General features: G+C 39.4%; 1 protein-coding gene across 3 annotated transcripts in view; it reads left to right on the top strand.

Annotated features, from left to right (window-relative positions):
- The window catches only part of PLPPR1 (phospholipid phosphatase related 1), a 252,593-nt gene that overhangs the window by 114,096 nt on the left and 113,579 nt on the right, over positions 1-24,918 (top strand). For all 3 annotated transcript variants that reach the window (XM_073226971.1, XM_037017711.2, XM_073226970.1), the window contains exon 2: positions 14,967-15,074. In XM_073226971.1, coding sequence (XP_073083072.1) covers positions 15,012-15,074 — 63 coding nt within the window. In that variant the 5' untranslated portion in view covers positions 14,967-15,011. The remainder of the gene's footprint in view (positions 1-14,966; positions 15,075-24,918) is intronic.

The following is a 24,918-nucleotide window of genomic DNA, read 5'->3' as shown; positions in this document are numbered from 1 at the left end:
GTTTTCCCTTTGCATCTCATTTTCTGGGGACCAAAACCCTGACAGCCAAACACTTAAGGCTATAATTTAAGATTCTTCCACAAAGCCACAAAGAGGAATGACTTTGCTTATTGTGACATGATGGTATCAGAAGAAAATGCAGGTCTTTTCTGTACCAAGAAAAATTTATGGTGGTGCTAACTTGCCTTACGGGATGGGGAGCGATTCTGCAAAGTATACATGAAAATGTCTCCGGGATACCTGCTGCATTCCTGGGGAGCTGGTAGTGGGCAGACCAAGAACAGGGTAGTGTCTTCCCTTCTGGGTAACTGTGAGCCGCCCTCTCTCTGTAATTAAGGAAGTGATGTCTTTATCTGAGGACCTGGGTTGAGAACTACTTCTACTTGGTTGCTCTGTGCTACTGAACAGGCTACCTGACTTTTCTACTCCTTATTAGTTTCTTTCACAGTAGAACAGGATGGCAGTCTCACATCCAAGGCTCGCATAGGCATCACACGGACACAACTGTGTAAGAGGCTGCCTGGCTGATGATAGCAAGTGCCGATTTGTGCTTTTTGCTTTCTTTGTCCTGAGGGCGTTTGGTACTTTACTACTCTTTGATCAAAATGAAGGCTTTCACACGAGAAATCCATTTTAGCATGGGATTTGAGTCTCCAAATTTTTGTGCCAAAATAATGATTATAAATTCCATGATGAAATATGCATAACAAATGTGAGAATTTAAAATGTAGCCTTTAAGGCTGTTAAAACAATTGCTTATTTAACATGGACCAAACCAAGATCAGCAAAGAGCCCAGGTTTCATGGACAGCATAAAACTGGACCAATTCCTGGATAAAAGGCTTATAATCTAATTAGCCATCAGGATTCTGTAAATATTTATGTGAAAATCACAGGACTGAAAAGAAGTTTAAGTTAAATGCAAATGTGATTTCTAAAAAAAATCCTTACTTTCTTGTTCACTCTAACTTCTTATGTGCATTCAAAATGTCATTGAAATATTAAAAATTTTAACCGCTTTCGTGTGACAAGTTGTCTGTAGCTGAATGGTTGGCTGGATATAAAACATTATTCCCCTTCAGCTATTAAAGCTGTCCTTGAAAAAGAATCTCAATTCCTTCAAGACCACTTGTGCTTCAGTGAAGAGCATTAAACCTCTTTGCCTTTGGTAATGTCACTTCATCAGCATGATTTTTTCCCTTGACCTACAAGAGATAAAAGTGAGAGGTGCCTAACTGAATTGCACTGTCAGCTGAATAGAAGTATGATTTTTTGATCATCAGAGCTGGCCACAAATGGAATAAGCTGTAAGAATGTTTTCTTTCATTGCAGATGTTCAAATACAGACTCAATACGTGGTAGTTAGTGTGTTACCTGTTACCCTAAGATGTTCTGACTCTAGGAAACCAAAGAGAAGAACTTAGGCATTACTTAGACTGAAGAAAGAGTTGGGTCATTGGAGACCTCTCTACCAAATCGCAAAAGAACACACTGTCCACTGATGTCCAGCCTGAGAATAGGAGGAACTCATTAGATTTACTTCCACATATATTTCACTATGTGTCTCCTTATACCTTGAAGAACCACCTTAATAAAATGAGTTTGTATCCTTTCTTTCTTATTGTATGATGTTGAACAAGTAATGGAACCTCAGTTTCTGTATCTGTAAAATAGGGATATGAATAGTGCCTGCCTTTTAAGATTATTGTGGAGATTCTTAAGGCAATGCTGGAGAGTTCAGCACAACCTAACTCATGGAAAGTATTTGTAGGGGAGGAAAAGTAATTTTCCCCTCTACCCTTCTAGGTCCTTGATTGAGACCCTCTGTAATAAAAGATCAACAGGAGAAAAACAGGAGTTTAATAACACATATACCACTGTAAACATGGGAGATACTCGGGAAAACTGAGTAAATCCTTGAAATGGCCCAAGCCACCACCTTCAGTACCATCTCCTCCAGCTGAAGACAAAAGAAAGATGTTGGTGGATGGTGTGCCAGTTATGACTGGTGACCAGGAAAAGCACAGGAACAAGGCAGTGTCCTTTATGCAGGTTCCAGTCAGTGCCTTCTCCATTAGCAAGAGACCTGAGAGACTTCATCATCTTTCTCTTCCTCCTTTCTCTTACAGAGAGGAGGTGCCCTGACAGATGGGGATTACATCCCTTCTTCATGTCCCTGACCGGGTGACTTCTAAGTGGTTGTCAGAGCTTCTCCCATGTCTGCTCTTTCTTAAAAATAGCCAGCTCAAGATAATTCTTAAGCCAAAAAGGCATATTCTGGGGTGGAAAATTTGTTCCCCCTCAGATTCAAATTGTTATATATAAAAGGAGGAGAAAACACTGCCTAATAAGGGGATTTTTCCTTATGCCAAGACTGTCTGTCTCTTTGGAAAATTGTCACCTTATTTCAAATTATGTGAAAGTTCTTTTCTGAAACTCCAAGCATAGAATGAATCCTTGAACTAGATAACTTTTGGGAAAGCATCCTATACTGAGACTCAATTATTGAGCATCTAATTCATGGTATTTAGGGTAAATGGTTCAATATTTATTCTCCCAAAATATCAATAGCCTGGCTATCCTGGGAAAGCTTTGTGTAGGATGAAGAGCTAGCATGGTGAAGTGGAACCCAGTGGACTTTGGACTAATTTATGTTTCAGCTTCAATACCTGTTAGCCTGATAACCGCCTGAGGCAAGTTACTTAACCTTTTTGAGCCTCAGCTCCGCAGCTGTAACATGAGGGAAAAGGATGATCTTCCTTCAAGAACTAGAATGAAGATGTGAGTTAATCTATGTCATCATATGGTACTGGGTGTCCAGCAAATGATCTCTTTGTTGGTTACAGTTTTCATTTTTTGACCAGGTGTGTCTGCACAATTACACACAGGCTGACTGTGCTTTCCCTGTTTGGGGGCAGGGTTGCCTTTGTGCTAACACAAAACTGACAGAAGATTTTGGATTGTACCCAGAATGTGCTAATACAAAGGCCTTAAATAAAATGCCTTGGTTAGACACAGTTTTGGCTCATCCATAAATCAGTGAAATAGGTGCCTGGCTTCCTGAGGACAAAGCAGATGATTTTTGGACTGGCTTTATTTACTTTAGGAAGAGCTTGGGAGTTTCGTGCTAGCAGCACACACACTCGCTTCTGCAGCAGCCTTTTGCCCTTTTAGAGCCGTGGTGGCTGTCTTCTCAGGATAATGTGCTGAATCGGATTCAGGAGTTTATCAAGTTTAGGGCATTCTAGCATCAGTCTCACCATGGCTTTTGAGTTTTGTTTTGGGGGACTTGCCCTACCATTTTGCCAGCATTGACCCGTCACTGAGCTCTATGTGCTGTGTCTTTGTTTTCCCAATCGCCCAGATGAGTTTTTGCTCTGTGTTGTGGAGAATGTGGTTAATTAAGGGCTGCAGGCAGAACCCACAAGGGCTTTTTAATTATTTTTGCTGTGTGGTTCATGGTACCCCTTATCTCATTATCCACATTTCTCCTCCAATCTCAAGAATGGACTTCCTCCTTATAAAGCCCCACTGGCAGAAATGCAGACTGCAGATTGCTACCTGCTTGCCTGCTTTGTGGTTTCTCTGTGAGAGGACAAAATTGTGAAATGAGCTCATATCAAAATCTGAAGCTTTTCTGAAAATAAATGTGAACAAATTAGGTCTCCTGGGAATTAGCCAAAGCTCAGTAATGAATAATTTTTTATCTGGGTGAGTAAGGAAAATATATACGTATTGCTCATGTTCTCAGACAAACATCCCTTCTTAGCAAACAGAGTAATGTAGTAGTTTTTCCCTAATGGATGGTATCTGGACATTGAAGAACATCAGAAGAAAGTCACTGGGACTTAATATAACTTACTTGGTTACAGTTGTGACCTGGGTCCAGATCCACACCCATCAGACTCTAAAACTAGTGCTCAAGTCCACAGAACTGGATGCAGTTACATTTACTCATGGATGAGGGCTGATGTGGACCCAGGGAGGAAATCCTGCTATTCTTGTGGCATCCTAATGACATCAGGCTGTTGTATAGGTTGGTTGTGAACATGTCCTGCTTTCGCTCTGTAGGTTACAAGCTAGCAAAGCACAGACAGAAAGGAGGACATGTTGGTGCAAATGCCATGACAGGTGTTATCTTCATCCCAAAGTTTTCTTATAGACAGCAGCATGCTCATGTGCCTGCTGGGATGCTAATTTACATTCTTAATGAACTCCAGATTGGCCCACAAAATAACGTCAAGTCCCTGGAATAGTTTTATGATCCTATGAAGGGTGATCTATGGAGTTTACGTGAGACAGAGAAAAGAATGTGAGGTCTCCTCAATGTAGTCATTGGACATATCTTGGTTAGAGACTTGTGGAAGTTCTTTTAAAATTAGGAACACTTAGGGTTTGTATCAAGGAATTACAATCCCTGGATTGTAAAAAGACTGGATTCTAAAAAGAACCAGTGCATTAGAAAGTGATCTGACCATTAGCCAGAAGGCTGATGACCGGGCATGTGGAATAAGCCCTTTGCTTCCTTTTCACTTTTCTGGAGAAGAAATTGATGTAGTGACTAAATACAGACTTTAGGATCAGAGATCCAGATTATAAACCCCAGCTCTGACACTTACTAAGTATGTGGTCCTGGGCCCTCTGCTTAAACTTTCTGTAACTGTCTGTTTTCTCATCAAAATACCACTCATAATTGGATCTATTTCTCATTGTTGTGAATTATAAGTATATGCTACATAATCTTGCTATTGCCTTCATCCTTTCGATCCTGGCCTTTGGACACCTTTATAAATGTTTCCACTAAAAATGGAAAGGGAAAAATAAAGGAAAACTCTACTATAGTTCTTTGGGATTATTTTTTAGTAATTTTAGCAAAAGGACAGATGTAACTGCTGATCTGAGATTGGGTGGATAGTTTGATTTCATTCATTTGCCTTCTATTATGAATATTCATGAACTGACTATGCTTTAATCACAGGGTCTTTTGAAGGTATGACAATTTTAGTACAGCCAGCATTTGACTGCCTGCTTGCTGCCCAGCTGAGCATTTGTAGAGGGTGGCGAAGTGAGAGCAGAGGGAGTTGGAGCCAAGACAACCTCCTCGTCGCCCCTCCCACAGTTCCCTCTGGCGCAACCAGAAATGCTCAACACGTGTTGTCATTGAGCAGCGTGCTAGATGCTGTGAGAGCCACAGAGCCTTCTCCGTCAGATCACTCTTGCAGTTTATGATCTGGAAGGAAGATGAACCATGATGTGTCCATAAAAGTTAACTGAGAATTTCAGGTTTTATCTCAAAGACAAATGAGAATTCAAAGGGCAGATCATGGACTGGAAAAGGGTCTGAGAGATTGCCTTACCCCACCCTGTTATCAGTGTCCTAATGTTGCCTGTGACTAAACTCCAAATCAATGGCTCGGAGAGTGGATGTGCATGGCTTTTTGGTGGATCAGGCATGATTATTATGAATGAATGACTGAACTAGGAAGGCTTTCTGGCCAAAATAGAAGTTGTGTTTTGAAGGATATGTAGGAGTCGGAAAGGCAAAAAGAAAATAAGGATATTCATATATATTTAGGGATCCCAATTTATTTGGGGAATAAATTTACAATAAGATTGGTTTTGTTGTCTTTAAGCATGGTGTCTTCAAAGGAGATACTGTGAGGCATCCATCCTCCAGGATAGTTTGTTCTATGCCTTGCTTGATTCTGGGCTGAAGGCTGAGAAGGCACAGTTGGGGTTCATGAAGAAAGACTGAAGAGGAGACTACTGGTGATTTAACAGAACAGTGAAGAGAAAGCTGTTTATTACTACTGGAAACAGCCCAAGAAAGAGTATACTTGGTTTGAAGAATTTGAATAAATAAGAAATAATTTAACTTTGCTACCACTCCCACTTTAATCAATTCCTAAATCTTATTTTCTCTCCTAATTGTCTCTTGAATTCACTCATCTGTCTTTCTCAGTTTCTGCACCTTCACTTAAGCCACCTTCTCTTGTCTAGACAATAGCAAGAGTCTTCAACTGGCCACTTTAACCATATTCATTCTTGTGCCCCCTCCCGAGCCACTCTCTGTATCCTGCACAATCTTTACTAAAGCAAATCAGGGTCGTGGCAGCTTTTTTCCTTGAAACCTTTCAGTAGTTTACTCTTCTTAGAACTAATTCCAAACTTTTTCACATGGCCTCTCTGGCCCTAATATCAGTGGGGCTCTCAATTTCCTGGCCTCTTTACGTGTCCCAGTGCATGTGCTCTTTATGCTTTGGCCAGATGACCAAGCTTTCTCTTATTTCAGGAAATTGTCATAGGATATTCCCTTTGACAAGAATGTAGTTCCCACCCACCTTCTTAACTACCATGTATCCAAAATTCCAGGCCCCTTTATAGGCTTATCTCACTTGCAATTATTTAATGTCATTTTTCCAGGAGTATAACTGATACTTGGGGTATAGCTGGTGAACAATATAGGTAAGGAATTATGAAACTTCTCTCTCCAACTGCCAGACTATGCTAAATGAGCACAACAAGAGCTTGGGAATGTTAGACGGCAAGTGGTATAGATAAAAGGTAAGGAGGATCAGGGGTGCTGGATGAGGGAAGCAGGTTGAAAAATTAAAAGAATGGTCAGTGGATCTCCATACTATATGCAGATTAACCCCAGAAGTATTATAGTGTTACATGTAAAAACAAAAACCATAAAGCTATTACCTTGTATAAAGCCTGGCATGGGATAGGAAGTCCTCAAGGTATATTTATCAAAGAGGTGAAGCTGCGATATTATCATCATTAGTATACTCATTCAAAATTCTGAGGTGGTTCAGTCACAGAACATATGCAGCCTCCCCCACCCTCTCAGACTGTCAGCAGTGCAGGCTGACCAGGGTTCACACCAGCGGTGTCTAATCTTCCTCTGAAATCTCCCATGGTGAAAGGGAATTCCTTGTGCTTCTTTTACCTGTTTCCTTTGAGACCCCGGCAGAGTCCAACAGAGCTAATTAATTACCCTGTCATGAGGGCCTAAGGACTCCCTGGCAGTGATTTCTGAGGGTGCCCAAGGATCTAGGATCTAATGACAAAAGCAAAACCACTCTAGTCCAGAGAGTTGACATGAGGATGGATTTGGTATCTCAGCGCATGGATGGCTCTCATTCTCATACTCTCTCTCTCTCACAGTCATACACCACCCCCTCCCTTCCTGTCTTCTCTTCTGAAAAACAAACAGCTTGGCTCCTGGGCAGTTTAGCTTTAAATTGGAAAATGCAGCCTTGCTTAGAGGGAAGGCAGAATCACAGCACTCCCACGGCCTAAACAGCTTGCGACATACCTCCCTGCAGGCGAGGCCATAAAGGGCAGTCTAATGTCCCGGAACCACTACCCCACCAAAGGACTTTACTCTACAGCTTCTTCCAAATTCTAGTCTATGGACGTACTTCCTCTTGGCCAGCAATTCCCACCCTGGACTTGATCTTCTTTTCTCTCTACTTCATTAGTGATCCCATCTCTTGGATCATTAGAAACCACTGTGTCCCTGGAGATGAGAAACAGAACAGAAATGAAAGGGAAATGTAGAGAAGGCAGAAACTAGGAAGTTTTAAAGGGTTCTCTGGTTCCTATGGCCCTAATAACAGAACAGATCTCCTTCTAGGCCACTTCAGAGAGGTGCAGATTCAAATAAGGACTTCTATCTCCCTCTCCTCCCTGTTCATCTCAAAAATATGAAACCTGGATTGAAGCCAGCTTTGCATTGTTTTAATTACATCACCTAGACTATAGTGGTATCTGATAAGTCTTCCTAACTCCGGCGTCCACCCACCACCACCCTTCTTATATTCTGTAAGCCAGAGGAAATGGAGAGAATCTAAAATCCTTAGCTTGAGATTCAACAACCTAGTGCTCCTGGTGCCCATGCTCTTTTCTTGGTGTCTCCACGGGCTGGCCCGACCTGCCGAACCATAGCGGCAGACCACAGGTATGATCTGGGCTGTTCTGCTCTACACTTTGCTCATTCCAGTCCTAACACCTGCAAATTCATCTCCTGTCTCTTGGATCTGTTCATAACTTACCTGTCCTCACATGCCCTCCTCAAATATCATCCATTGAAATAATGTCTCTTTCCTATTAATTCTCATTATCCACATTATTTTCTAAATAGATTCTGCATTTGTCTGCCTTTGTGCTCTTACTAGATTATAAGCAACCTGCTGTCAAAGACTGACACATACTTATATCACTTAAAGCCTAAGGTCTTACATCCAATAGGTACTTAATAAAGCCTATTGATGGATGAATGGACAAAATGGCAGCTTCTTCTTGATGCCTGTCTTCAAAATAGTTCAGTGAAAAGCATTATGAAACTAGGAACACAAGAGCCTTTCTAAAATCTGCCCTATTTTAGAATAGACTTTAATACAGTACATCTGCATCTTAAACCTTATCAGTGGGCATTTTTCACTGGAAGGATATGAGAAACCACAATACAACAATTATTTACCCTAATTAAGTAAGTCCTACAACATAGATCATGATGACAACATCATGATTGTAATTACTTTTGAAATTATATTTTAAATTTTATAACTAGAGCCAGACACAAGAGACTACAACTACTTAAGTATGTTTAAGAATCACATTCACTCCTTTTCATTTGAGAGCAATTTCAACATACTCTCTGCCTTTTTTCTCCCCAGACTTTAGGTGAGCACAGCTTTACCTGAAACTTTCCCGACATCTAAACCTTTGTGTGTGTGTGTGTGTGTGTCCCTATCCCTCTGTGTGTGGGTGTGCATATTTCTCATTCTTACTCCATTGATTGATGTTTCAGTTTAATTGAGTATAAATACCTCATTTCTGTCCAGACTTTGATTTTGTTGAAGCAAACATTAATTAACCTACTTTATAATAAAGACAAACTCTCTGTCCCCTGCTATTTTTTTCAGCTATGTCTTTTTTTCCTGGTGGAAAACTAGGGGTAAACAATATCAACAATTTAAAAGGAAATTAGGGCAACACCCTGCTTGTCTGGGCATTATTTTCCCATTAAGCAATTCCCCTGGTGGTGGTGTATAAAATGATCCAGGTTACCCCTTCCCATCAGCCTATTAGATGCTCTTCCCAACTGCATCAGGTCATCTGTTGAGCTTTGTGGTCAATATCATCCTTATGTTCCTTGTTTTTAGAAGACTAGTCTCTGATAGAGATGGCTTACTTTTAGGTGGACTTCCCCTCTAACCCCCAACTTTTGTTATATTTAAGGCATACACTTTTTAGCCATCTAAAATGATTTTTTATTTAAATTTTTTACAATCAAAAGACCCAGTGATAGAATTCAGGTTTCAATTTTTGAAATCTGTTTTGACTTACATTTTGATTTTTAGGACTTCATTTTTTACCATTCTTTGAGTCGATGTATAATCTTAGCTAGTTGGGTGGGCAGAAAAGATTGGCCCAAGATCTAGGTTAGGACTGGGTCAGGAGCTAAGGAACTGACTCCGGACAAATGTGAAATCGAATGATGATGCTGAGCAGCGAGGCACATTGTTAGTGTCAACATTTCCTGAGTACCCACCATGTGCCAGGTACCCTGCAAGGTGCTAAGGTTACAGTGCTGAGAAGACCAACAAGCATGGCCCTGGCCCCATGAAGCAAAGCTTCCTGACAGTCTAGACAAGGGACAGACGGTAAACAGTTACGCAACTAGTACTGGGAAGGAGCATGATGAGAATATATAATAGAGTTGGACCAGTCAGGGCAATTAAGAAAACTTTCTCACTGAAAATGGCATTTAACTGCAGATCTGAAGGAGAGGCAGACATTTGCCGGGCAAATATAGGAGAGGGGAAAGTGCTCCAGCAGCAAGGATGTGAGGAGGCCCAGAGGCAAGAAAGAGCGTGTCAAAGCGAGCAAGTGGCTAGAGAGCAGGAAGGCTGTAGGTTGGGCATGGGGTGGACACTGATGTAAAACAGGTTGGTTGGGAAGGTTTAAGAGTCAAACATTTGCATTAGGTCAGATATTACAGGCAGCCTTCTGCTTCAGCTGTGAGAGGTCCGAGAGCAGAGACCTTAGATGTCAAATGATCCTCGAGTGGCAAGGAGCGGTGGCTGGCCTGCAGGCTGTCCATTCAGGCTTAGGGCTGAGGTGTGAACCAGGCATACCTGTAGGTTCAGAGGACCCACCTTGATAAATGGGGCACCTGAGTCCTAGTCACTGAGGGAGGTTCAGACAGGAATGCAGACCTGGACAGAGATTGAGCCGCTGCAAGAGTGATTCATCAGATTAGGCAGTAAGGACAGAGCTAACATTTGGTCCTACGGACCAGCCACTATAGTGTGGGAACCCTGAGGGAACACGGAATTATCCCTGGGTCTGAAAAACTACTCAAGAACAATGTGGGGACCCAGGTGTCCTCACAGAGCCCCTGGCTCCCTATGTGTTTTATAAAGATTTGTCTCAATTCTAGATTTCCCTGGCTTGTAGTTCTTATGCTCTTTGTATCTCTCTGCCTTAGTTTGGGAGAGCTCAAGGGCTGGACCATGAAACTAGCTGTGAGACACTGTGGAGGAGAGATGAGAGGAAAAAAGGAATTGAGTGCCACCCTCCTTTTATGTAGGGTCTTCACATTGTCATTTGTTACATGCTTTGAAAGGCATCTCTGAAAAGGAGCAAAGGAGTTCTCTTGGAAGCCCAAGCAGTGCAATCCTGAATCCCGCACCAGCTCAATGATGAGACTATTTGTGCTCACCTACAATGCCATTAGTTTGTTCTAGCCCTGAATGTCTTTGTTGCTTTAAAAGAGAAAGAAAGAAAAATATATACCTGGGTTTTCCAGCTTTGGAAAATTGAATGCAAACTGTGATCCTGGCTGGAGATGACGTACTGCATAGAAATGATGCAGAACAGTGATGGTTAGCTCAGTGCCACCCGGGAAGTTAATGCCTATTTCACATGGGTTAAAAATGAGATGAATTCGGGATTATGGTTCATCATGAGTGCTGGGGAATAAAATGAAATGTAATTCTCACAAGGCATTTTTCTCACCTTTTAATTTGCCCTTTTCTATACCAATCCCCCTTACCTCCAATTGAGATTTGCATCTATTGGAAATAAGCCCTATTTACCCCCTTTCCAGACATAATCTCATTTCACTGTTACACAAACCTAATTTTTAGGAACTTCTAGAAGGTTTCACCATATTGAATGATGTAAAACTCGTGTCAGGTGCTGTTGGCCCTGGGACATGGGTTGTATGATCACACATTCTTGCTTCCTGGGCCCCCAGCACCAGGGGAAAGCATCTGACTCAGTGGCCCAGTGGCCCAGAATCTCAGGAAGTACTGAGTATTCTGTAAGGGGTGAGTTCACAACCAACAAACAGTATTCTCTAAGGAGCACTTCTCAGTGCCTCTTGTGGTCCTTGAATGGGAAAGGTATTCACACTGGAGTTGCTAGTTAGCCAAACTGAAGTCCTCTACCTGCCCTCTGGTGAGTAGGGAGTCTTCATTTCGGTTGGTGGGAACAGAGAGTGTTCTGGGCCGTGTGAACCCTGGTGATGATTCATTCCAGTCCTTTGGATGGTTTCTCTCCTGGGTCTTGGGTAGCTCCCTCCCTTGCTTACGGTACTCTGAAGCTTCAAGGGGGACTCTCCACAGAGCCACCCAGCTCTCTCTGTGTGCAGCCTTCTCTCTGGTACTCTGCCTGGTGACCTTCAGTTGCTCAGGCCTCCCCAGCTTCCCAGCTCTTTTCTGTTCCATTCCGGGAGACCACCTTTCTGGGCTTCCCCCTCCGCCATGGCCTGGAGGTCCGCTCCAGGAAGGAAGCTAGAGCGCTCACAGGGCTCCCCGTTTATTTCCATCTTTCAGGAATCCCTGCCCTTCGTTGCCTCATGTCCAGTGCCTTGAATACCATTGTCTCATTTATGGGGTCTGTATTTTTCAGTTGTGTCAGGCATGAAATCCAGTCCTGGTTACTTTCTCTTGGCTGGAAGCAAAATCCCTCCAGGGCTATTTTAAGGTCATTTAAGCTTGTTGCCAGCACTCGCTTTTTGAGGCCTCGCTCCATATGGTGGTAAACATATGAAGAGTAATCCACATCTGGCAGTAAAGTTTTATTTTGGGACAAAATGAGAAGATATTTATCACTTTTCTCTTGAACTTGTTCCCCTGAGTCACCCATTTACAGTTATCTGTAGTTTCTCTGTGAAGGAATTTTTAGAATTAAGAAAATTTCACCTATAAATCATTTTTAAATTGTTATGAACACTAAATTGAGTAATTAATGAAGCTGCAACAATAGTACATTCTTATGCATACACTTACATATTTATTCATTTGGTTTTGGGTAGATTTGGTGCCCTTTTTTGTTCATTTCTTATATATTTTCATGGACACTTAAATAGCCCACAGGCCCTCAGAATTGGGTCTTTAGTACCTAATGGATAAAAAAGCCCTGCTTTCTTCTGGTGTTCAGAGTCCACTTATCCTAACTTTACTGTTACCCCAGTCGTGGTCTCTGAGCTTGAGTTGTTCTTTGTTTCCCCACGTGCCAATAAGGCACTTCAACAATTCCCAGATTCCCCTGTCAGTTACTGAGCAGGAATAGGTTTGTCCCTTTGAGCAAACCCTTGGGCTCCATTCCAGGCAAAGCAAGCTCTCCAGCGGCTCAAAGTGCTCATGTCCTGGGGTTCTGCTTTCAATCCTCCTATCACCCCCCCTGCTCCCCAGCCCCTGGAGGGCAATGTCTGGAAACATTTTGAGTTGTCACAGCTTGGGGAAGGGGGTAGATGCCAGGGATGTAACTAAACATCCAACAGTGCTCAGCACATAACAAGGAATTTTGGCGCCCACAGTTTCACAGTGATGAGGTTGGAAAACACTGTCCTACATCATGCTAGGCAGGCATGAGTAGCCCCTCTCACCTCCCACAGCGTCAGGGAGAACATCTGGGGAGGCTGGGTTCTCATCCCCACCAGGCAGGAATGAGGGACCCTTATTCCCTGCTCACTGGGGTCCTAATGCAAAGGCAGAAGTTCACCGCTGCCTGGCAGTAACAAGGCCATCTTGCCACAGTGTCAGTGGGGGCCACGTGGGGAGCGGTAAAGAGGTACCGCTCCCCCTCCCAGCCAGGTGGCATCAGGAGGCCTGCTGGGGAGGCTGAACTCTACCGATGCCCAGCAAAAGTGCTCTTCCCCAGCCAGGTAGCTTCAGAGGCCAGCGAACCTGGACTTCTGCCTTCATACAGCATTAATGAGGTGATATTCCCCATATTGATACATGCCTGATTCTTCATACACATATAAAAAGCTGGATTATATTTTGGACCAGAGAAGATAACGGAGAATTTTATATGGTACCTCAAAGCTTGTCCTGTATTCTCCATCTTGGTGCTGTGTTTCATAATTGTTATGGAGAAGTCATCTAAAATACTAGGTGTCTGATGCCTTTATTTTATTGGTGCCCCTGCCTACTTTGAGGTGATTAAAATGTTCAGATACATGGCACTGTATTTAGTTGATGCTAGCAGGAGGACTTATCTAAATCATAAACACTAAGTAAATTCTGAGACATTTGGGTTAAGTAAAGGTAAAATGAAAACAGTACATGGTTGCCAAATCAACTCAGTGTGTGTTCTACATATGGGTTTCTTTCTAATTGTAAAAAAAATAGTTCTTCTAAATTCCAAAATGGACTGGTGAAATAACAGATTTATTATGTCTACTATTTTATAACAGCTGACAACCAATTTTAATTGAAAAAACTAAGTTGCCTAAAACCTAATTTAAGCACTGTGATTGGTATGGCCTTAATATTGCACACAATGTTAAATCTGATCAGAGAAAGTTTTCATTGAGAAGTAAGAAATTGGTATCTCAAAAAGAGAAGAAATGTACTTTAAAGTTTCATTCTGGAAAAGATAGGGAAGGTCTTAGTTAAAGTAGAATCAAGTTTAAAAAAATTAACATTAATTAATGACCTTTAAGACAAGTGCAGTTGGCCACTCACAAGGACTAGTGTCACTGGTCCCTTCATAGCACAATGCATAGGAACTATTGGGAAGCATGACATAGAAACAGACCAGGCAAAAAATGATAACTCTCAAGAGCAGATACCTGAAACATGTTAAGTATTGCTTTGGGTAGAGAATAAAAGGTGTAATGGAAATTCTTTCTACCTGGCCTTGGAAGTTTTGTTAAAGTCCAAAATCTACTTTGTTGTCATTGTTGTTTTTAAGAACAACCAAAACTAACTATCTCCTGAAACAACAATATTTTCAATTCAAAATAGGACAAAAATGTTCTAACAAATACTTTAAATCTGTTGCTGCTGAGCTACTCCACTCCTGTGAGTTAAGAGAACATATTATGGTATCAGTGTTTTGTGTTTGGGATGGAAACACACACACATGCACACACACGACTGAGTCAACCCAGGGCGAGGCATCAGTGACATATTAATCCAGAGTAGTTAATAGCCGTGTAGTCAAGGGAGCCAGGATAAAAACTGGTCAAGAAAGTCAGAGGTTGACACCTTCATGTACTGCATGTCGGCTCCAAAGGGAGACGCAAGAGCAGAGGTAAACAGGTTCTAGGTTGCAACTGGGGGGATTGGATGCAGATAGAGGAGATCCATGTAGGATGGACAAGAGCAAATGTTTTGTAGCAGAAACTATGTTTCATGGCACAAAGGCAATCTTCTGGGTTAATGCACTGTGCAGGGCTGGGCAATTACAGTTCTGCTCGCTACAGCTGTGTGCACAGGGGCTCCTGACCTGGTCACATAGGCTCTAAGACTGTTGATGGCTGATACATATTTTCTTTTCCTGGAAATGATTGCTAGCCTGACTTGACTGTGTAGATCACTGTTTTGCACTGTCTGTACACAGCTTGCTTATCTAGAGGGTAGCTGATATTTTTATGTAAATACCTAAGAGACTGATAAATATATGATTCTTATACCATGCTACCTATTTCTCTTTCAGCCTGGACAGTTTCAGATGGTGTAGCCTTGCTCCATGGTGTAAGCAATGGCTGTAGGAAACAACACTCAACGAAGCTATTCCATCATTCCGTGCTTTATATTTGTTGAGGTATGTGTATTTTTTCTTTATGAACAAATTGGAATAATAGTAGCAGTTTTAGTGCTGAGAACTTTATTTTGTAAAATTATTTAATCTTATGATTGACAATTAAAGTTTAATATCTCTAATATTAGTGAAGAATAAATCATACAAAGTGTTTCTTAAATAGGAAACCATAGAATAAGAAGGTTCATCTATGGGGCACAGTATAAGTGTCATTTATTTTCAGGAATGACTTGAATGAATTATTAATTATAAATGCAGCATTTTAATTAAACTTTTTAAAAAATCAATATGTTTCAGGATTCAATAAGTCAGGCAGTTAACAGATGATGTCAGTTGATGGTCTTTTGCCTTGGAACCCAAATAAAGGGAAAAAAATTTAGAATTGATTACCTCCAATGGCATTTTTTGTTAGTGGAGTATTGACAGCTTATATAATGTGCAATTTCTTTGGTCATGAATGATTTTGTTGAGTTGCTCCAGCTTTATACCAGCAAACAGTGTTTCCAGCATCTTTTTGGTTAAACTTCTTGCACTCCTTTCCCACTGTACCTCCCTGTCTTAATGTTTGCTGTAGAAGAGACAAAGACATAGAAATTTTAGGTAATTTGAAATCATATGGTGCAAAAAAAACCTACAACAGTTTATCTCAAAATAAGATGTTGATTCACTAGAGGGGGTGATATTTCTGATATCTCAAAGAAACAGGGCATCTGACAGAATGATTTTCATCCTAATAATTGGGTTTAAAATATGACAAAGAGCTGAAGAATTAGTTTCCAGAATTTTCTTTCTGTGTAAGTACCTGGAAAGTTTCCAGAATTTTCTTTCTGTGTAATTGTGTGGATAACTACCTGTAGCATGTTCTTGTGGAATCTATTTGGCTGAGTGTGCGAGTAACATGCATATTGATCCATTTTATTACCCATGTGACAACAGACACACACTTAGGTTAAACCAGTACTTCTATTAGCAAAAATGTACTTTCAGTGCATACGTTGTTTAAATACAGTCTATGAATCAGCGCAACATATATTTTTATCTTCTGCCTCTTGAAATAACTTCAGCTTTCTACATAGCTAGATAATCTTGAGCATTCTGATTTTTGTCCAGGAAGTATATGTGTTTGGCTGATCCTTGAGTTTCACCTTATGGACATCTCTTGGTGTAGTTCAAATGATCAAATATTACTTGATGACTTATTTTCTGGTGATGTTTGTGAACCTCACCACATAGGAGATTAGGTTGGGACAGAGGTGCTAATTTAAGTCAAAATACTCATAGATTCAAGCTATGCTAAGTTTCTGAAAGGGTAAGAAAAAGAACTCATTTCTCAACATACTCTTAATACTCATTGTAGAAGGCCAAGAATAACTCCAGGCAATAACTATATATTAAGTATATTGTGGGTTCTTGTTACTATTGTTCATTTTGAAATTGTAATGAGGGAAAAGGATTCCTTTCTCCTACCACTCATGGGGGAAAGGGTAGAAGGCTACAGCACACATTTTTCAATGTTACCCTTTCTCCTTCTTATAAGAAAAATTAATTTTTCAAGTAAGCTGGGAAAAATCATGGAATAAGTCATCTGTCATCATCTTTATCCTCCTGGTAGCAATCTTGTTTTAAATTTTCTTAAAAATCGAACAGGAACCAAACCACAAAGTAAGAGATTTAATTTATTGCTGGAAGCTCTATCTCTGAAGATTTCCATCTTTCTAATGTGTGGACGATAAACTTGACTAGTACAGCTCATTACCCATGTGACAACAGACACACTTGGGTTAAACCAGTACTTCTATTAGCAAAAATGTACTTTCAGTGCATACATTGTTTAGACAAAGTCTATAAATCAGCGCAACATATATCTTTATCTTCTACTTCTTGAAATAACTTCAGCTTTCTACATAGTCAGCTAGATAATCTTGAGCATTCTGATTTTTGTCCAGGTAGGGGCAACAAGAGGCATAAATCAGTCTTTCTATGCCTTAAAACTGGCAAAAACATCAATCTAAAAATCTGAGAAAGGAAAGATAGTTTGCTCTTTTTTCTGCTGAATTATTATTCTTTTGCATTGAAGTTTAAGATGTATCAGTGACTCCTCTCAGAAACAGGCAGGAGAAAGAAAAATAGGAAGTGAAATAGAATAAAGTAGAAATTGAGACAGGAGGAGGTGAATCTCAAAGTGGCTCTCATGACTCTCATGTATTTCATTCATCAAACTTATTGTTACACGTACCCCCATGTTCATTGCAGCACTATTTATAATAGCCAAGTTATGGAAACCATCAAGTGTCCATTGGTGCGTGAGTGTCACAGATGCAGAAAATAGACGGGTGGTTCCTGGGGGTAGGGAGTGGGAGAAATGAGTGAAAGGCATTAAAAGGAAGAATTTTTTAATTAGAAAAAAATTTTTAAATGTTGCTTCTGAGATTGGGCATAAAACTTTGAATAAGATCCAATGGGAGGAAAAAACAAATAAAAATAGCATTTGTTGTTTATTTACAGTATTCCAGCCATTATAACAGGGATATTAGAAAACTTGGTTAAAAAAACAAAACAAAACTTGGTTACAGTGTCAATTTGATCAATGTATGTATTTTCACTGTTGTTTTTTAATTTTGAAATTTTCAAACAGAAAAAATATAACAGACATCTCTGTACCGGTGGGTATAAGACCAAATCTTAAAATTTTGCTGTATGTGCTTCAAATATTTTCTTCAAGGAAAGTAAAACATTACAGATATGGCTGAATTCCTACTATCCTGGACCTAGGAGTGACTATATATGTTAAGTTAGAGGCTTCATTTCTCTGCATGATTCTGATACATATTTTCATATTTTTCTTACAAGTTTATATATTCATAAATAATATTTAGGGATATTTTGCATAAATTATACCATATTGTACTTTACTTTTGCAACTTGCCTTTTCATTCAACATTATGGTCCTGAGATTTATCCAGACTGGCAATTTATTTTTTCTAATTGTTACATTTTATCCAATTGGGTGAATATACCTGTTGAGGGATAGTTTGGCTGATTCTTTTTTGTTTTCCCTTTACTTTTTTGAAGAAATTATCCTTATTTCTGTGTCCATGTGTTTGTGTGCAACGGCTTCCCATGGATTGATAACTAGCAGAGGAATTGCTGGGGGATGGTTATATTTTCCAGTTGTTTATTGCTGCATTACAGGAACAATATGAAATTTTCATATCAATTTCCTTGAAGAAACTTTGTTAAATTCTGTTAGTTTCATGAGTATGTATGTATATTTCTTAAATTTTTTAAAACATTTACATCATTGCCAAGTGGTAGTTTCTTTTTTAAATAAAAGAAATTTCTTTCTTCTTTTCCAACTTCTATGACTTTAATTTGTTTTTCTTGTCTTGTTGCTGTGACTAAGACCTCAAGTGTAATATTTGATATAGGCACTAGTAGAGGACATCCTTGCCTTGTTGCTGATTTTAAAGGGAATATATAGAGTGCTTCAGCATTAAATTATAAAAATGGACTTTAATTTCTTTTCTTTTTCTGTTCTCTGCTTTCTAGATGAGATTACTTAATTTGTTTTAAAACTACTTTATGTTGTAAATTATACTTTATATTTGTATTCTTTTAAAGCTTACTCTTAAATTTTAAATACATAAACTTAACAAAATGGAGGTTAACCAATATCTCTATGATTCTCTTAAACAATCAATGATCTTAGATCTTTGAATCTTGGGTGTCATTCTTGATTTTTGTATCTTCAAACTTTTCACTAATGTTTTCAGTCAGGGCTTCTTTGAATTTACCCATGTATTCATCAGTTTCTTTGCTTCTCCATTGCTCCTTTTATTTCTTTCTTTCCTTCAGTGTTTAATTTCCTCCTGAAATTTATCTTTTATAGTTCTTTCAGCAAGGGTCTAGTGAGTTGTAAGCATTCTTAATATTATCTGAAGTTTTCTTTATATTACAATTAATCTAGAATGGTGATCTAGTTTGGGACTGAATTTTAGATTGCATAGTTTATATTCTACCCTCAGAACTTCCACAGTGTTAATCCATTACCCTCTCCCCCTTGGCCTTTATTACTGTTTCTGTGAAAATTCTTCTCTTACTACTCTTCTTTACAAATCTACTTTCTCTTCCCAGTTGCTTTTGCATTTTTCTCTTTTTCTTTGTGTCCTGAAGTTTCAGTATAATATATTTAAGCATGAATTTCTACTGGCTAGGACTTGTTTTACATCTTGAATATGAAAAGTCATCTTTGTACCAATTCTGTATAACTCAGCCATTACATCCTCAAATATTCTCTCTCCTTAATTCTCTGTTCTCTTTTTCTATTTATGTTAGATCTTCTCATTCTTTCTATATTCTGTCTTTTACCCTGTCTTTTTTTAAATTTCTAAACATTCTATGTACATTTTTTTAAAACATGCCTATTTTTATAGTATTCTTATCCTTATAGCTTTTATTTCCTTTATATTCTTTCAGATTATTCTATTATCTGAAATTATTAGTATCTCTATCCTTCTGTATGTTGTGTCTACTGTCTGCTCATGATGAATCGTTTCTCTTATTTTTTTGTTACCTTATTTTTAGTGAAGCTTCTTCTGAGGCCTTAAGGCTTAAGAGTATTTGGAGGGATTTTGTATCCCTATTTCTCTTGGCTTAGGTATCTATATTCAGAACCCAAATTTGAACAATTCCAAAGTATACTTAGTCAAAGTTCACCTTCCTTGTAACTTTCCTCTGCCAGCAGGTGGATTTATATAGAACAGTCTTTCTCTGAAGTAAAAAGCAAGGTTTCAGGCATTCTGGCTTTTCCAAAGGAATCTCAGTTCTAACTCAAGTCCTCATGTTCTATCCCTATAGTCATTAAAGCCCAAACCTTGTTACTGAGACGGACATGTACCCTTTCTCTACTCATCTAGGTCCACTATATCATCAGTTTATTTGGTTACCACTCTTATTTTCAGTACTTTTTGATTCAACTCACCTGTGAATTAAAAAAGAAAGAAAAACTTACCCTTTGTTTGTACATGTTTGCAATGAAATGTTTTCGTGCCATCTTTGTGCCATGCATGCATTCATTCATTCAACACTCATTTATCCAGTACCTGTTCCCCACCCTACAACCCGAGGCATTGTGTTTTTTCCTTTTGCATACTTTTTATATACTAGGCTTCCGGAACTTTGATCTCACCAAGTTTTCAACAAAGTCAGGATTGTTGGGCCATGCGCAAAATGTGTGTGAGGGATGGAGAGTGTGAATGAGAGACACACAGTACCCACCGTGGAGCACTGATGTGAATTCTCTTGGTGATTTTAACTGTACAAGCACAGAATTGTGACTGGGGGGTGTTTTATTTGCAGCAGTTAGTGAGGACAATAGATGCTAACCAACCTCTAAAATTCAAACATGCCAACAAAGTAGGAGTCTACCTGGGACACACCCAGAAGGCTAAACAGTGGTAGAGAAGTGGTTTGACAAAGCTGCATGTAAAGTAAAAGGTTTCCTGGTGGCAACAAGTCAGGGAACATTGCTCTGGGTAATCCTTGAGTGTTAAAACCCAAATGAGAGGTTATGATGTCACTGGAGAGAGAGCAAAATTTGTAAATTAAGAAAGTTAACGGTGGAAAGTCAGCAAAATGGATTCAGAAGATGGTCTGTAGTGGGCAACACAGGTGATTGCAGAAACTAAGCCCTTGAATGTAGATATTCCCCAAAATGTCTCTTCTGTACATCACCCAGTTATATCACCTGATCTTTAAACGTACCTTGCCATGCTAACCAGAGCCCCTCTTAAGTGGAAAGCCATTCACATGAGAATGAGTTTAAGGGCCAGATATAACCTTTTCTATCACTGATGAGAGGGAAATCCAGAAACACTAAAATTCCAAGTTGGTTCACAATATTTCTAACCAACAGCTTTTTTCACTGATCTGGCCCTAGAGCAAGCCAAAAACAACAAATGCTAACCTAGATAAAAGCTAGAGAATGAAGGAGTAAGAAAAGAAGAAAAAAATTAACAACCTTTAAATGAAGATGAGGACATCTACTTTCTCATCTTTTTTATTCTTGATATAAAGTGTTTTTTTGGTGATTATAAAGGCACTTACAAAAAAATAGCTAAAGAATATAAATGTACTTATAAAAATTAGCTAAAAAATAAAAGTACTGATCCAAATAATCAAGTATTCTTTGTGTTTTTCATCCTTAGTCCGGTTTTTCTCTCCCCCCCTCCGCCTTCCCTCCCCCCTCTGCCCCTCTCTCTCTCAGCACATTCCCGATCTTCTCCCCTTCTCTCCCACTTTCCTCTTCTCTATCATTTCAGCAACCCCCTCTCATGCTTGAGGATCTACAGAAGGAGGATTTCCACACCAAATTGGTGATTAAGGCATTTTTTCTCTAAAAATAAGAATATGAGCCATTGGAGATCTCTTGTGTCCTCACAATAATATCAGTGTATTTTTCCGTGATGCTTAGGACTCAAATATTCCTTTGACAAATCTTTCCAGATTCCAGTGGATTCCTCTGAAGATAATTTCACTCCATCCCTTTTGTAAAATCATGAACAACTGAAACAGTCAGTTCTCTTTCAAATATGTTTTTGGTAACAGCAGATCTCCAAATGGAACTTAGATTCCTTGGCAGACAATATTAAGTACCAGGAGTTTGGACATAATGAATGCAATTGTTGCTTGGTATGTACAGATGCGAGAGTTTTATCATTTTGATGTTTGCTTGTACTTGCAATTTTTATTGCCTGTTTTTGACAACTCATTTTTCTCAGCTCAAACCTACCAGATGATTGTTATAAATCCCAGCCAGAAGATAAATAATCTCATGAAGTTCTGTAAGAACTTCATTTTGACTAGTGTTTGCAATTCTGGAGCAAAAGGACAATGCCAACATCTAAACAGCTGGTTTTCCTAGTACCAAAATCCAATGTTGGTTTTAAACGTGAGATATGGTGGCTGTTACCCTTTATCCTTGTCCTCAGATGCTCGTCTGAATGACTGAGGGCTCCTCTGTTTCTCAGCATTGAGGCTCCCCAAGTTGGATGTTTTAGGAGCAAGGTCTAGTTGAAATAAATTATTGTGAGGAGAAGAGAAGTGAAGGCAATAAAATGGAAGGATGAAAGATCAAGAGGAGGAAATATGGGTCTGGCAGAAATCAGGTGGTCAGACTCCATGGGAGGGACTAGGAGCTGGGACTGGGGACCTCCCAGCCCCCTCTTCCTGTAACTCCCATCCTGTTCTCCTCACTGGTGTACTTCTCCCTCCACCCACCCTTTCAAAGATACTAAGAGGACCAATCTGACTCTGGGGAAAAATTAAAATCTTCAGTATGTGTAAGAAAAGATGTACAACCTTACTGGTAATCTAAAAATGGTAATGATAGTAACTATAAAATAATGTGGGGGATTTTTGAATAGCACAAGGATGAGGTCAAATGAGAGCCACTTTGCTCTTGTTGACATTTTAATGGAATACGTAACTGCAGACATCTCAAGATGTGAGTTGTTCAGTTCAGATTTTTAAAAACATGCCCAGTAATGGTATCATAGCATTAACTATACATATTTGACATTTGCATGGTATTCTTTTATAAAAATGGAGTCCTGAGAAACATCAGTTAGGATAATATTGGCCCTCTGCAATAGGAATTTGTCTTTTTAAATTTCAAATGAAGAAACTGAGATACAGAGAAGTTAATTGGTATTCTCAAGGCCACACAGCCAATAGGTGTTAAAGTAGGGATTTTAATTTAACATAATTTTAAGTCTTGTGTTCCTTCCAGTGCATATATGTAAGCATAATGATTGGCCTCATAGTCAGTTTGAAGAAGTGAACTTTTCCTAGTGGACAACTAACTTGGGCAAGGAAGTTCTCTCTGATAAGCTCAAAGGTGAGAATTCAAACATACAGAAATGTTGAACTGTGAAGTTCCCTGTCTACAATATGCCATCCTTTAAGAGTTTTGAGTATTACAGATAGTCCTCAATTTGTGATGGTTCAACTTATGATTGCCTTTTCGAATTCTGACCTATGTCACAGCATATAAAAAATATAATGTATAAGAATGCTCAGAGGAGGAAGTATGAAATAGCAATCTGTATCACATGTGAAGAAAGGAAGGCTAAAATAGCAACCTGTAGGGAGGGCATCTTGGCACTGTGTGCCAAAGTCTTCAAGATTTTGTGTTCCCCTTTTACCCCCCAAATACACTCTTAATCTATCCTGCAGACATACTCATGGATGTGACAGATTTTGCTGTGAGGTTTTACCAAAAAATAGTCTATGATAAAAAAAAGAAAAACCCCTTATGATAAACTGCAGAGGATCAAAAAATTCTCCTTTATTCAAAAAGTGGGAAACTATGCATCCATAAATATGATATTGTAAAAAATATTTGCTTCCATGAAGAAATTCTCAAATTAGATAGTTGAGGGAATGGATTCAAAACAGTATATAATCTGAGTTTCTCTGGCCTTCAGACACTTAATAGAGATGACAGTGACATTATCAGTATGAGCAAAACTTTCACTGCCTACTGCTCACACCTGCCCATGGAGGATTCCAACAGCCCACAGTCTCCCCTGGTTAAGCCTGGGATTGTCACCTATGCTCCTGAAGCAGTCTCCTGGCTCTGGTTACTCAGAGGATTAGGGAGTTTTCTTCCTCAGCTCCAGCCGTGCGCATCCATTTCCTCAAGCAAAGAAGCCACATAAAGATGCCTCGCCCTGTCATTGCTGGTGTTGCTCCTATAGGGGATGCTAACAGCTGAGCCAGGTGCTTTCTCTACCCAGATGGTGGGAGGAAGTGCTGCTCCCCAAATCTATGTCTTCCTCTCACCTGAGCATCAGTGAGGTGCTGCCGTGTCTTGTGTTTCTCTGTTTACAGGGCTTAGACATGAATCCGTGTACTTGTGGAGGGGACCAATACCTAAGACAGACACAGGAGTATCCTTGGTCCTCATTTTTCCTTCCTCTTTCTTCATGCAAATTAATTCACAGGAAATGTTTTTATGGACCATAAACCTCACTAACTTCTCAGACATGCCAGGTATGTTTAGGGTCATGGCATTAGATGACAGCCTCCAAGCCAGATAACATCTCTGTTTGAATTTTGTAGCACAGTTGTAAATATGATTGTCTTTTTGGAAACACCTATAGTATTGTATACCTAGAAAGAAAAAGTGTGCACAAAAAAAGCAGTGTTCCTTTCTGGGAGTTGGGATTTACATACTTTCACATGGAACTTGGTTACTTTTTCCATCAGCAATAAAATTAAATTGCTTTTTTTAAATTAAATATCTTTTAAAATATTGCACTCTGTTATTGATGTGTCTATTATGAAATACAGAATTCTTTATACAAAGGTAGAAAGTGGTTACTTCTTCTGTAATTTGAAAACTCATATTCACAAAAAGCCCAAAGTTTCACATCATTTCTCAGAGAAGAATTAATTGAAGTAATAGTGAAGGTTGCTTTTTCTAACACTTGACCACTATGTGTTGTAAAAATAATCATCACTAACAACAAGCCTCAAGGGGCCTTACTATAAATCATTATAACCCTGCTTTAATTGCCAGTCTTGTTTAGGAAAATATATTTGAGTGCTCTGAGTTTCCTTTCTCTGGTTATAGGTTATTACATTGTTCATTATGTGAAATAATGACTCTTCTTATTTTCAGTTTTAGAACCATCTTTTTCCACTCAACTGGCAGCTCTGGCCAGAATATCTACCAGTGGTTCTCAAGCTCTGTGGTGCATATTCTATCTGTGGAGTAAAAAAATCTATGCCCCACTGCCACCCCCATGCACTTACCACCACTGAAAACATCTCTCCCCACAAT

The sequence above is a fragment of the Manis javanica genome, chromosome 2 (assembly GCF_040802235.1).
Source record: "Manis javanica isolate MJ-LG chromosome 2, MJ_LKY, whole genome shotgun sequence".
Lineage (NCBI taxonomy): Eukaryota > Metazoa > Chordata > Mammalia > Pholidota > Manidae > Manis > Manis javanica.
This window is presented reverse-complemented; position numbering and strand designations above follow the sequence as displayed.